Source organism: Carassius auratus, unplaced genomic scaffold (assembly GCF_003368295.1).
Source record: "Carassius auratus strain Wakin unplaced genomic scaffold, ASM336829v1 scaf_tig00214456, whole genome shotgun sequence".
In the NCBI taxonomy this organism is placed as follows: Eukaryota; Metazoa; Chordata; class Actinopteri; order Cypriniformes; family Cyprinidae; genus Carassius; species Carassius auratus.
Genome location: NW_020527665.1, coordinates 31,624 through 45,078, shown reverse-complemented (window position 1 = coordinate 45,078; position 13,455 = coordinate 31,624). Strand labels below are relative to the sequence as shown.

The window sequence follows — 13,455 nt, the reverse complement described above, 5'->3', positions numbered from 1 at the left end:
AAAAGGACATCAGACTTGACCTTTGAAATGCAAGCAATGCAGGCCGCTCTCGATTTCTGTATTTTTCAAAGTATGAAGCCCCTGATTGTTGGCCGTGTTTTGAGTGAGGTTGTCACGCTGAATGGTTTTGGGTCATCGGGTGGTGCTGTTTGAAGAGTTGTGTGAGTAAAGATGACTATTTGGCTCTTGAAATCGGTCTGTCTGCTGTGTAAAGGTCAACTCTCCCAGGTTCCATTATATCACACAGTGACGGGTTCAGGTGTTAGGTGTCTAGTATAAGCAGTGAGTTTATTATTGACTGGCTGGACGTGCTGAGCGTAGGAGACCTTTGTGTGCGAAAGTGAGACCACTGGATTCTGATGAGTGTGACATAACCCCTCTGTGGTGCCCTTTTGAGACCAGTACGCCATGATCTAAAACCGGACATGGTGACGCAGCTTCATAGATCAAACCCACATGTACAACATTATGTAAACAAAAACTTTTATTGAGCACGGCTTAAGCGTATGAATCACTACTTTCTAATTAATTTAAAGGAACTATATAGACGGTTTCATCGGGGGCGCACGCCCTGGACCTAAGTTAACTTCCGGTCTGTGTTGTGTATATCGGTCTGGCTGCGGTGCCTTCTACAAACGCAGTTAAAGGCAAGGTGATAAATAGACTGAAGTTTGGCTCAGGTGGTTGTGCTGCGGGATGTGTTTCCCATACATTTATTTATTTACTCGCCACATTTTAAAACTGATCGATTTTCAAAAAAGGCTTCGTTAAATAAACATGAGTAACGTAACATACGTACTGCACGTTTAATAATAATAATTCCTTACATTTATATGTTTAAATATCAAACGAGGCACAGGTGTTTTTATATCGCTGTATTTCTGAAGAGGACTTGCATGTTATATGTCTGATAAAGGAGCGTGTGAGCGTCTGCTTTGTTAACAGCTGTTACTGGGGAAACCTCTATTTTCTCGCGCTTTATGTCTATGCTTTAAAACATCTCCTGCTGGCAAAGAAAGAATTTGCATTTTCATTAAGTTCGCCTGATCCACGCAGCAAACATATTTTGTTTGTTATCAAAAAATATCTACTCTAGAGGGACTTGGCTGTTGTTATTGATTCCAATTTACTGAAAATTTGATTTGATTACATTTTTTTAATTATTATTATTTATTTACCTTAGCAGTGATTTGAACTTGCAAGCTTTGTAACCTCATAGCAAATTTAACACCACTTCACTGAAAAGGTTTTATTTTGTCTGTTTCAAAAGTTTTTTTAAATTTTTTATAAGATTTAATTTCATTTGTAACGTTTGTTTAAAAAGAGTTTTGAGCTTGCAACCTTTGTAATTCAATAGCAAATATGCCACTGTACTAAGGTTTCATTTTCATTTTTATTGATTTGATTCAGAATCTTTATTATTTGTTTTTATGGTTTTAATATCTTATTTTATTTGTTTTAATTTTTTTTACTAGCAGACATTTAGCAGAGGTGAAGTTCAGAGATTGAACTTGCAACCCTTGTAACCCCATAGGAAATATAATACCACTGTTCTAATATTTAATTTTATTTCTGGTTTAATTTTATATAATTCTCTTCCAACTAAAACTTTTCATTTATGTCGAACCACACCAGTAACAATCAGTTATGTCCTATAGAATTTTCATGTTGGATAACATGACTTTCCAACGAAAGAAAGAAAAAAGCCACCTATTCAAGGTCAATTATCTGGCTTTATGGCACATTTCTCTGCCAAATGTCAGTGTAATATTGCTATTGTGTGTGTTTAAGCCTGTTTGATCACTGACAATTACATGAAATATGACATGACAATATTCCATGTTACTCTTTTTCGAACTTTGTCAGAAAAGTAAGTGCAAAAATCATTTTAAGAAAGGAAGAAACCAAACAAATTTTAAGGGAAAGAACATGTCTATGTCTGTGGGATCTAAGAAAGCCCAAAGCACTTCTCCCTCAGCAGCTGACAACAGACTGAAGCATGCTGTGTAAATCTATGGAGTCTTCATTAGGGACAGTGGGATATTGATAGTGTATTTTCTAGGTTGCGGATGACAGGATTAATGATGGTTTCAAGAGGAGATTAATGATGCCAAGCAGAGTTTAATGCCTCTGATACTCAGGGTTCCTGCTCACTCTCCATCACTTTCAGAGTGGAAAGCAGTGATTTCATTTGCTTTTAAAGGAGAGGTTCATCCAAAGCAAAATTTCTGTCATCATTCACTCACCCTCAAATCCTTCTAAACCCATATGAATTGTGTTCTTAAGTGGAAAAATGGAAGTTTAGTAGAATGTATTGGAAAAGTACCTTAAAAGAAATGCATACAAGTTGTGTGCTATTTTTTTTTCAGTTTAAATAGAATATTAAATACAATATATAAAATGACAGAAGCACAAAATTACTAACATTTCAATTTAAAATCAAAATGAAAACTCCCAAAAATAAAAGCTTATTTAAATTAGGAATAAATTCTATCATAGTATATAAATAATATTTAAAATAACACTGGTATTTATGCTGATCCATCGTTGATCCCTGTTGATCACTGTTACTGACCTCTACTGCATTGACAATTACATGACAAAGTCCCTAGATCCTTGTTACAATCACAGCGGCAGACTAAATCTGTGTTGTGGATCTGATTTCCCTGGGTTGATATCAAGCCCAGATCTCATCAGTTCTTCAATTAAAAAAAGAAAAAGAAATAGACTCTTCAAATCCCCACATAAATATACACCTTGTAGTAGAGCAAGAAATATTGATGCTCTCCTCAGGGGGCTAAAGAGATTTTGCTTGGAATCAGACAGGTTCACTTTTCAGAGCAACAGCCTTCCCTTGACTATCACTAAAGGGCAAATCCACCCTGATTACTGTGACCCTGCGATGAATGAACTGAGACAGTCAATAACCTGAGTGTTTAACCAGGGGAATATAGAAAATGTCGTACTGGCTTTAAATTGGGCACACAATTGATTTTAAATGTCAAAGTCACAACCTCTCTTATGATTTGCTTCTTAAAAGCCACTGTCTATAATACAGTTATAAAAACAGGATAAACATAATGGGAATCGGCTAATGTTTTAAATGGCGTGAGAGAAATCCCAACATTTGAACTTTTGGATTTCACTGGAGACGCAAGAACATCATTGTACAACAAAGACTTTGAGGTTTGACATTAAACAGGTTAATTGACTCATTTCGGTTGTGTCTTTCTTTACTGATCTAGTCGGCAGCACTTGGTGGAGCGGCTCATCTGGTGAATTTCTGCAGCACAGATACAGTGGCGGGTCTGCTGATGGCACAACGATACTATGCATGTCCTATGGCTGGGTTCTCCATCCCTGCTGCAGAACACAGGTACAGTAATGCACTTGTGTATTTACTGCACACTCATTTCGACAAGGCATAATCAAATTTAGTTTTTTGTAACATCCCACCTAAAACCTGATCGCCTGAAAGAAATTAAGTCTGAGGAAAGTTTCAAAGTGAAATGATAAATACTATGATAGTATTTATAATACTAAATAAAACTAAAATAGCACAGCTTTAAAGGGATAGTTCACCAAAAAATTTAACTTCTCACCCTCGTGTCATTCCAAACCTGTAAGACCTTTGTTCATCTTCGGAACACAGATGAAGATATTTTAAATGAAATACAAGCTTTGTGACCCTGCACAGACAGAATCGCTACTGACATGTAGGATCAAAGAGGTAGTAAGGACATCACTAAAACAGTCCATGTGACATCAGTTGGTCAACCTTAATTTTTACAAAGATACGAGAATACTTTGTGTGTAAAGAAAACAAATAATGAAGTTATTCAACAATTTATTCTCTTTTGTGTCAATCATCCACGCGTGTTCACAAGATTACCACGCCAGCTCCTGCGTCAGCAGCATCACACGCATGTGTCATGGTACTCTCGTGAATTTGTGGCGGAGACTGACATGGAAGAGAAGAAATTGATGAATTCAGTTTTTATTTTTGTTTTCTTTGCACACAAAGTATTCTCATAACTTCATAACATTATGATTATGACGGTTAAACCACTAATGTCACATGGATTATTTTAACAGTGTCCTTACTGCTTTCTGGGCCTTGAATGTGTCAGTTGCATTGCTGTCTGTGCAGGGTCAGAAAGCTCTCGGATTTCATCAAAAATATCTAAATTTGTGTTCTGAAGATGAACACAGGTCTTATGGGTTTGGAACGACAGGAAGAAGAGTATTTAATGACCATTTTCATTGTTGGGTGAACTAATCCTTTAAGATTTTTGGATATGATATGGTACCTTGAAATGCTGAAACCTGTTTTAGTTTAGTTTATGACAAATTATGTTTAAAACGATTAAGAATTTATTAAACATCATTACCCTTATATCACTCTGTACCCATATGGCTTGCTTTCTTCCCTGAAACACAAAAAGAATACTTTGAAGACTGTAATGGTTGCTTTTTTTAAAAACTTTTTTCCATGCAGTTACATTAAGTGGGGACTGGAGCATTCAAAGCTTCAGAGAATAACACAGAAACACCATATAAGAGGTATATGTGATCATGACGGCATTGAGTGTGTGTTCCCATTCAGTAAATCAGATTAGGCGAGTTTAATTGGAAAACCAAATTAAATCTGATTCAAAAGAACGATTTATTCACAAATCTCATGAACTCTCATGAACCTGTTAGAGAAGATGTTAAGATTTTCAGTCATAAACCGCATATGTTTTAGTCTGTTTTGACACAAAACTATAACAATTTGTATGGATATTTTTGTGTTCTTTTCTAGCTTGAAAACTTCATTGTGATTGCATGGAAATTAGTGACCAGTAGAGAATTTCCCTTTAAGACTGATTTTGCAGTGAGTCCGTTAAAAGGCTGCCTTCGATTTCAAACAGCTTGTGTCGTGAAATTCAACGGTGACGTTAACACCTGCATGTTAATTTGCATTTGTTCCGTTGATTCTAATTAGTTCTATTAGTAGCTACACATTCATCCATCTCGCAGCTGTATCGCCTTTTGTCTGTGCGGTTGAGTGCGTTTCCCAATATGGCTCTCACTCTTTATTTCAAATCACGCCTTTTCTTCTGTGACGCTGTTCCATCGTCATATAGTTCAAATGCACGTTTTTCAACCATTCCATGAATCACTCCGACATTTTTATAGCTCTATGGCTAAGTATCATTAGACACTAATGACTAATCTGCAGCAAAAGATTCTTTCTGATTCTTGTTTAGCAATGTGAAACCTGTTTATTTATAATGCACCTCATCCACCTTCAAACTAAATTAAAGCATGAGTGGGCGGGACTTCACTTATTAGTGTAGTAGACCATTTGAAGAAGGTTTGTCACACTTTGTTTTTCATGTCTCTGTAGTACTATCATCTCCTGGGGCAAGAGCCGAGAGAAAGATGCGTTTGAGTGTATGCTGGAGCAGTTTCCCTCTGGGCCTGTAGCTGTGGTTAGCGACAGTTATGATATTTTTAAGGCTTGTAAGCACATCTGGGGGGACAAGCTGAAGGAGAGAGTGATGGAGAGGAGTGAGGATTCTGCGCTCATTATTCGTCCAGACTCCGGGGACCCCGCTCAAACCCTCATAGAGGTGTGTGTATCTTGTACCAAGTGTGCTCAGAGTGGAGTAGTGTTCACTACAGACCTTAAGGCAGCTGTTTCAGTGATTGAACTTTATTCTAGTGGAGTCAAGACTCAAACAAATAGGCTATCTCCAGCACGGTGCTGCACTGTGACTTAACAGAGCTGGCTGGTCTATGTGAATGTAATGCTCTGGAATATTGATTTTCCTTTTATATATTTGCATTTGATGAATGAAATAGTGGGGTTAAGATCGATTAGCTGGCTTTATAGCCCTTTATGCCTTTAATTTTCACTTGCTCCTCTCCTTTATTTGTCTCTTGTCTTGCTTTTAGGTGATAAAGATTTTGGAGGAGTGTTTCGGATGTTCTCTAAACTCAGTTGGTTACAAGGTGCTCCCATCATACCTGCGCATTATCCAGGGGGATGGAATTGATCTGAACTCGATTAATGAGGTAAACTAAACCTCAGACCAAGAGAGAACAAAAACATGAACTACCGTTCAAAAGTTTTGGACTTAGTAAGATGCAAATTAGTGCACATTGTAAAAAATATGTTACAGTATTAACATTTAAGGCATTTTGTATTAAGTAAATGAAACCTTGGATGAGCATAAGAGACTATATTCTATGTATGTGTGTGTGTGTCAAATTTGTGACATTGATCATGATCATGTGAATTCCTTGGTACAGGCTGCCGTATGTTCTTACTTTCATTGAAACACAATGTGCTCTTTTGGAAAATCGTCTTCAAATCATACTGGAGAACATTCAGCTTTTACACAAAAGCAAACTTGAGCACTGCTGCCAGTAAAGCAAAACATCAAAATAAATCATATGTTCAGAAATCCATGTCAATTTTTCAATTAGCACACACATTGTTATGCAAATTATTGCACAATTTAAATGCAAATCAAATAGTTATGAGTAATTCAAGTTATTAGACTATATTAGAGAAATGCAAAATAGAAGCTTTTTCACTGTCGTTTCAGACTTTTGGATCACACTTTAGTGCTCATATGACTAGCATGTTATCACATACTAATATTACTGTCTTTATGAAATGTGTGGAATTGTGTGTACAGGGTTAACTTGATTTATCAACCATTCATGACTGTTTGGTTATGAATAATTATTACCCAGTGGTAAATCATGGATCATAATCTGATCAGTGTTTTAATGAATTTTTTATTTATTTTTGCCTAGCACAGATTCTTGAGAAACTGAGCGATGAGGGTTGGAGTGCTGAAAATGTGTTTTTCGGTTGTGGAAGTGCACTGCTGCAGAAAATCAACAGAGACACGCTAAACTGCGCTTTTAAGTGCAGCTATGTGGAGACCAATGGCAAAGGCGTGAGTTTCTTTATCAGTTTCACTTTTTAAAACATCCTGTTTAATCAAGTACATTTGAGCAGTGTTGTTTTTAAAAAAATATATATATATCATGTCATTTGTGTTTGCATAGATGGACGTCTGTAAGCAGCCAGTGACGGACCCGTCTAAAGGGTCCAAGCGTGGACGTCTCTCTCTGAGGAGAAATTCAGATGGCCTCATTGAGACGGTGGAAAGAGGAGCAGGCAAACCACAGGAGGTTAAATCAGCTTTTTTTGCAACATCTTAACCTTCCTTTTCCCAGATTTTTCCCAAAGATTGTTCATATGAAAATACTGTGCCACAGTTTAGCATTTATTAAATTTTTTGTTTTTTCCCACATTAAACTTTACTGAACGGAGGATGCATATATATAATTGTATTTAGTTCTGTGGCAATTCTAGGTTGAATATATTTGGTCAAAAATACATTAAACAGGAATATTGTGAAATATTATAACAATTAATATTTATGTAATAAAAGATAATTATACAATTAATTTAATTTGTTCCTGGGATGTCAAAGCTGAATTAGCATGAGCCATTATACCAGTGTCACATGATCCTCCATAAATCATCCTAATATGCTGATTTACTACTCAAGAAAGTTGTGCTGCTTAATAATTTTTGAAGACACAATGAACATTTTATTTTGGGATTCATGGATGAATATAAAGTTCAAAAGGACAGCATATGTTTTATATACATTTAAATTAAATTAAATTAAATTAAATGTATGCTTTTATCCAAAGCGACTTACAGTGCATTCAGGCTATCAATTTTTACCTATCATTTGTTCTATATATATATATATATAACTTTTTGGTCAATTTAATGCACCCTTGCAGAATAAATGTATTAGTTTCTTTAAAAGATAAATCATACTGATTTCCACCTTTTGAACAGTTGTGTATGTAAAAATGTAAATAGTGCTGGTCATAATATGCGATCCTTTAATATTATCTCCGTTTGTAGGACATGTTGGTGACTGTGTTTGAAAATGGGACCATCCTTCAGGAGTACACTCTGGATGAGATCCGTAAAGCTGCTCAGATTTGGGAAGAAGATGTGAGCCCTTCCGAGCACAACAAAGAGGACAACACTTCTCTGGAGATCCACCAGAAACTCATAATGAACGGCGTGCATTAATAAGCACAATATGCGCACTGTTCTCTACACTGCCGCCTACAGACCAACCACAGACCAATTCCACTACACTCAGATGCTCATCAATATAGCAGGACACAGTGTTGCCAATACAGTATACAAATACATATAACATCTGACTTTTCAAATTTTAAGGGAAACCCTTAAATTTTGGACTTGGTTGCCACCGGGTTAATTAGTTCCTCCTTCATTTTACCACACTTTGTGATGCCAAATATCTTTGTTGGTGCTTCAGTAACATGAATATTTTTCAGGAATATATTACGGCAGGGTTTGCAATCGATTGATCGTAATGTTGTTAAAGCATCGCCTGGCAGTACATTGATAAATGAAGGAAACTTCTTTTGAGGTGATCTCATGATCATATCTGGGCTTCTGCATCAGCAATTCTGCACATGATCCCATTTTTCTGATGTGACGTACTCTCTGAAAATGCAAAAAAGAATTCTATTTCACTTTTGGAGGATTTGGGGTGTTCTTTTAATATTTTTTTAGACACCCATAATGCCAAGATAGCAATGATGCATATAATTTTTACTTTTTTTTTTACTATAAACAAATCAGTTTTAACTATTCCCATGTTGTGTTCAGCATAGAGATGCACACTTGATAAAGATCCACCCACTTTGTGTCTCCTTGCTATTACATAGCTCACGTAAATTAGATTTAATTCTTTTGTTGGAAAAGATGGACAAAATTCTTCTCTGAGGATTTTAGAACAGCAAATTGATCCTGATATCACTCTCATTAAACACTCTCAGTGAGTAAATGCTGCATAGAAAAGAATCAAATGTTTCCTGATAATAGTTACAGTGTGACTTATGTGGATCTGGTTTAAGACTTCTGAGATGCACAGAATACATCATACAAACACATTTCAGTATTTGGTTTCCATACAGCTGCTGATGGTGCCTTAAAAACCACTCAAACCTCAGTGACGGTCACTCGCTTTTGCTTTGTCATCTCCTCCCCTCATTTCTCACAATTAATATTGTCCATCATACTCAGTTTCTCTCTTTTATCCTTCTGTGACTCACATATGAATGATGTTCAGTGATTGCTTTTTTTTTCTTTCTCTGTTGCCTTATGTTGAAGGCAACATCAAGCTTCTGTCATCTATATGCTGATGCTGAATGAGATGTGTGCAGTGGGTTTAATTACAGTGTACATTGTTTATTGTGTCATCATCTTTGTGTTCGATCATGGAAATGACTCATTTCCAGGCTGTTCCGAACATCTGAAATGAAGCAGTTTGACCCTACCTCTTTTTTTAACTAATAAGAATGTATATTAATATGAAGTGATGATCCTTACACTTAAAAAGCATCTATTCTGTTATGTAAATACTCTTTAATGATTGTTTCAATGATAAATTCTAGCATTCTTGTTGCATTTTTTATTTTTGAATGACAAATAGACAGAATAAAATATATAATAAATGTAGATCAAACTTTGTCTCAATATTTAATGTGTCTCATTATTTCTTTTTAGTTTGTGTTATGGTAATTTTGAAAAAAAGCAAATGTTTTGTAAATGAAGAGGAAACTGAATATGCACCAAAAGCAGTGATGGTTATTATGGTGACAGTATGTCTGGATTTTTTCCCAGTTTTTAATTGCATAAACATAGTGTGCCATTTTGGATAGTCTGCTTTGTTCATAACTGTCATAGCAGAAAAGGAACGGAATGCCAAAGGAAGGAATGTGACTTTCAGAGTGAGGAAGAGTTATGTGCTCATTTCTTCTGTAAATGGTTTTGAGTTATTTAAAACAAACTAGAAATTCCAGTGAAACCTGACAGTGTTTCGGTTTATATTCAACAGACCATGGCTTGCCTTAAGATGTTTTATTGTTGTATAGTTATATTGTATTCACATGAAATTTACTTTTCATACACATCCTCATGGACATCACAAAATTCCTACTGTCATTACATTTCACTCCCAGAAAAAAAGGTACAAAGCTGTCACTGGGGTGACAAAGGGTACATCTTTGTACCTGGTTTACCTCAAAATAGTACATAAAAGGTACATTTTATTACCTCAGGTGTACATTTTGGTACATTTAAAAAGGGTACACCAGTGACCGTTTTGTATTTTTTTTTTTTTTTTTTTTAAATATCGAAATGTGTTTTTAGGACATGAGAGTCGTGGTTTTACCATAGTAGAGATTTGGTGAGTTTGTTCCGTTGCCCATGTGCAGCATATTTGTATAATGCAATTTTGTCCACTGACCAAAAAAGTCACACACTTTCTATTTCGACCAGGGTTTAATTTGCAGAAGTCGATAAGCTTATGTGTGTATTAAACATTTCAAATGATCATCATTCTATTATTTTAAATTGTGGCTTAAAGGTTTTGGGAATAAGTTTTCTCTCTCTCTCTCTCTCTCTCTCTCTCTCTCTCTCTCTCTCTGCTTTCTTAGTTTCTTATGTTCATCAGACTGTATTAGGTTACAAAAAAATAAAGTAAAAACAATCATAATGTGAAATATATATATTTTTTATATATTTTTTTATATTCTAAAATTATTTTATTCTGGTGACGTCAAATGTGACAAATGCCTCACGTGATCCTTCAGAAATCATTCTAATATGCTTATGTGCTGCTCAATAAACATTTCTTATCAACCATTATAACAGTTGTCAAACTATGATACACATTTTTCAACATTTAACTTCATAAGAACAGAAATTGAAAGCTTTAGCAACATTATAAATCTCTTTGCTGTCACTTTTTAACCCATTTCTTAATTCTAAAAAAAATATATGTATAATTTTGCTAATAATAACTATCTGATTCAAATAAGTTGCATGAAAACCGAATAAATATTTGTGAAATCTGAGGACGTTTTTTCATAGACGACAGATACTCTAATGAAAGAGAGTCCTCTATTGGTCATTTTCCAAAGTGCATTTCTAATTTCTCTCTGAAATCGTGAACAATTTGGAAAACTAAATTAGTAACATTAAGTCAAAAGTTGCAATCACATCGCAATAAATCAGAAACTTAGCCTACTTTCATTTCTTAGAACGTCAAGGAACCACATGTATCCGTTTTTCTCATTATATTCTTCCTGTGCCAATTAAGTGTAGTCTAAATCGAATTCCTAATATTTTTAATTCCAGGCAGCTCTTTGTAATTTGCATTTCGAATGATATCTTAATTAATCCAGTTATACATGCATCCATTCAATGAATCCAGAAAATGCGCGCAATGCTTACACAATTCAATACTGCTTGCGCTGGTAATAAAACGAGGCTTGTTTCGTCAATTATAGTCAGTGTCAGACATATTTTAAATCAGCATGTTGCAGATCAGAAAGCAAATGGCATGTAGGAAAGCATCTTCAGAGTATCTGTTAATTGGCTAAAACTGTTGTCACTAATACTGATAGGACGCTCGGCGCTCATTGGATTAGTTGCTGCTAAGCAACCTCTTTGCTAAGCCTGTTGTCATGGATTCAGATGTGAAATGGTCTGTTGACCACTGATAAGAGGGTGAGGGCTGAGTTAACATCAGCTCTGTCGCACCTGTCTTACACTCGCGACTGTTCAAATGTCACCTGCGAGCGCGCACGCAGCGTCTCTTGTAACGCTGCATCATGACAGACAGCACGCATTGTGTAGACATGCTCATGAACAACAGCAGGTTGCATTTGTTCATTTTAACGGCGGCAGTTAACAAAGAAGCGCGAATCTAAAGCATTAATTGTGTCTGTGCGTCTGCCCATTATTTGTTTTTTTTTCTGATTTGTAATCATTTCACCCCCGAAGTGCAAATTTTAATCCTGATTATTTTCGCCAGATTAGTGGTGCTGAATAAGAGGAGGGATAACGCATTTACACAGCACAATTCCAGAATCTCCTGTTTTGTCTTTTATATTTAAGCGTATTTCACTTCATTTGTGTTTTGGTATGGGCATGGTGATTGGTTTAGCAGACTGGTGTGAAAATTGAGCTGAAACCAAATTGAACGTTGCACCGTTTATATATGGTTGTCAAAAAAAATTCAAAAGAGGAAGTGTTCATTCACAAACAGCCAGAATTGTTCAGCACTGCAGCACTGGACCAAATGTTCATTTTCAGGCCTAAAAAAATGGTTATTCTCAGTCCCCCTTTCAAAAAGTTCGGTTATTCAACTAAAACTATATTTTGAGTTCAGTAGGGTTCCAGTGTTGTTTCGGACACCATTAACATTCATAGTAATTGTGTAAAAAAATTTGATAATGATAATTTTATTATCATTACCAAAACTAATAATGTAGACAATAGGCTATTTATAAATATTAAACATTAGAAATGTTGTCTTGGCAGCTAACTAAAATAAGTTGAAGTACAAACATTACTGAAACTGAAATAAAAAAGCTAAAAAAAAAAAAACTTATAAAAAAGACAAAAGACAAAAGCACATCACAAAATTACTAAAACCTAAACTAAAATTAAAATAAAAACTGAAATAATAATAATAATAATAATAATAATAATAATAATAATAGCGAATTCAGAATATAAATAAATACTATTGACTATGAAAAAAATACTAAAATAATACTGATGACAAAATTTGCAATTTTGGGTGTGCTATTATATATATATATATATGATACAGTTTTTCATTTAAAATTTGAGAAGCATATGTTGTTATATGGTTATGTTTTGCATTTCATTTTAGCATGATGGTGACCCATCAGCATGGAAAGAATCAAACCATATTATCCTTTTTCAATGTGGGTTTTTCTTCTCTTGTTATTTTATCCGGCTGCTCAGAACCCTTAGGTATGCACACTGAACCCGTTTTACTGTGGGAGTTGCATGCTTATTCAATGTGGCAACTGTTGGCACAGCAGGAGAAAGAGATCCAGCCATGCTGTAAATGTTGTGAGAGCTGTGTTGCACCTCTCAGACTCTCAGTGCAGGTTAAGTGACTATCTTGGCTACTGCCATAATTCCTTGGCGAGTGAGCAGCGGTGTGAATCAGAATTATGTTGATTGTTTTCCAGGTCGTTCCATCAGTCCTGAGGTTTATGTCTGCTCTGTTGTACTGCACTTTTCTCCAGATGCCAGTCATCCAGCCTCTTCCCAGGCAGAGAAATTAGGACCGATGAGTGGCACCATGCCACCACACATTCAAATGTTACTGCTGAACCTGAGTCAGTATGGCAGCATAGTAAAAGAGTGTTACATAACATCAGTTACCTATTATATAGTGCACTACAAGTGCTTGAAATGATTGTGGGTTTATATTCATTAAAGTTTTTTAAAGACGCTTTAGTTAAAGCATTAAAGGAATAAGAATTCATCTAAAGCACAGT

General features: G+C 35.4%; 1 protein-coding gene across 1 annotated transcript; it reads left to right on the top strand.

The window, feature by feature from the left end:
• The first annotated feature begins 3,224 nt into the window (after positions 1-3,224).
• On the top strand, positions 3,225-9,598 carry LOC113092089 (nicotinamide phosphoribosyltransferase-like). Its single transcript, XM_026257686.1, has 6 exons — positions 3,225-3,376; positions 5,393-5,618; positions 5,944-6,063; positions 6,819-6,959; positions 7,072-7,197; positions 7,952-9,598. Exons 1-6 carry the CDS (start codon positions 3,315-3,317, stop codon positions 8,123-8,125), a joined length of 849 nt encoding a protein of 282 aa, XP_026113471.1. The 5' UTR covers positions 3,225-3,314; the 3' UTR covers positions 8,126-9,598.
• The last annotated feature ends 3,857 nt before the right edge of the window (positions 9,599-13,455 follow it).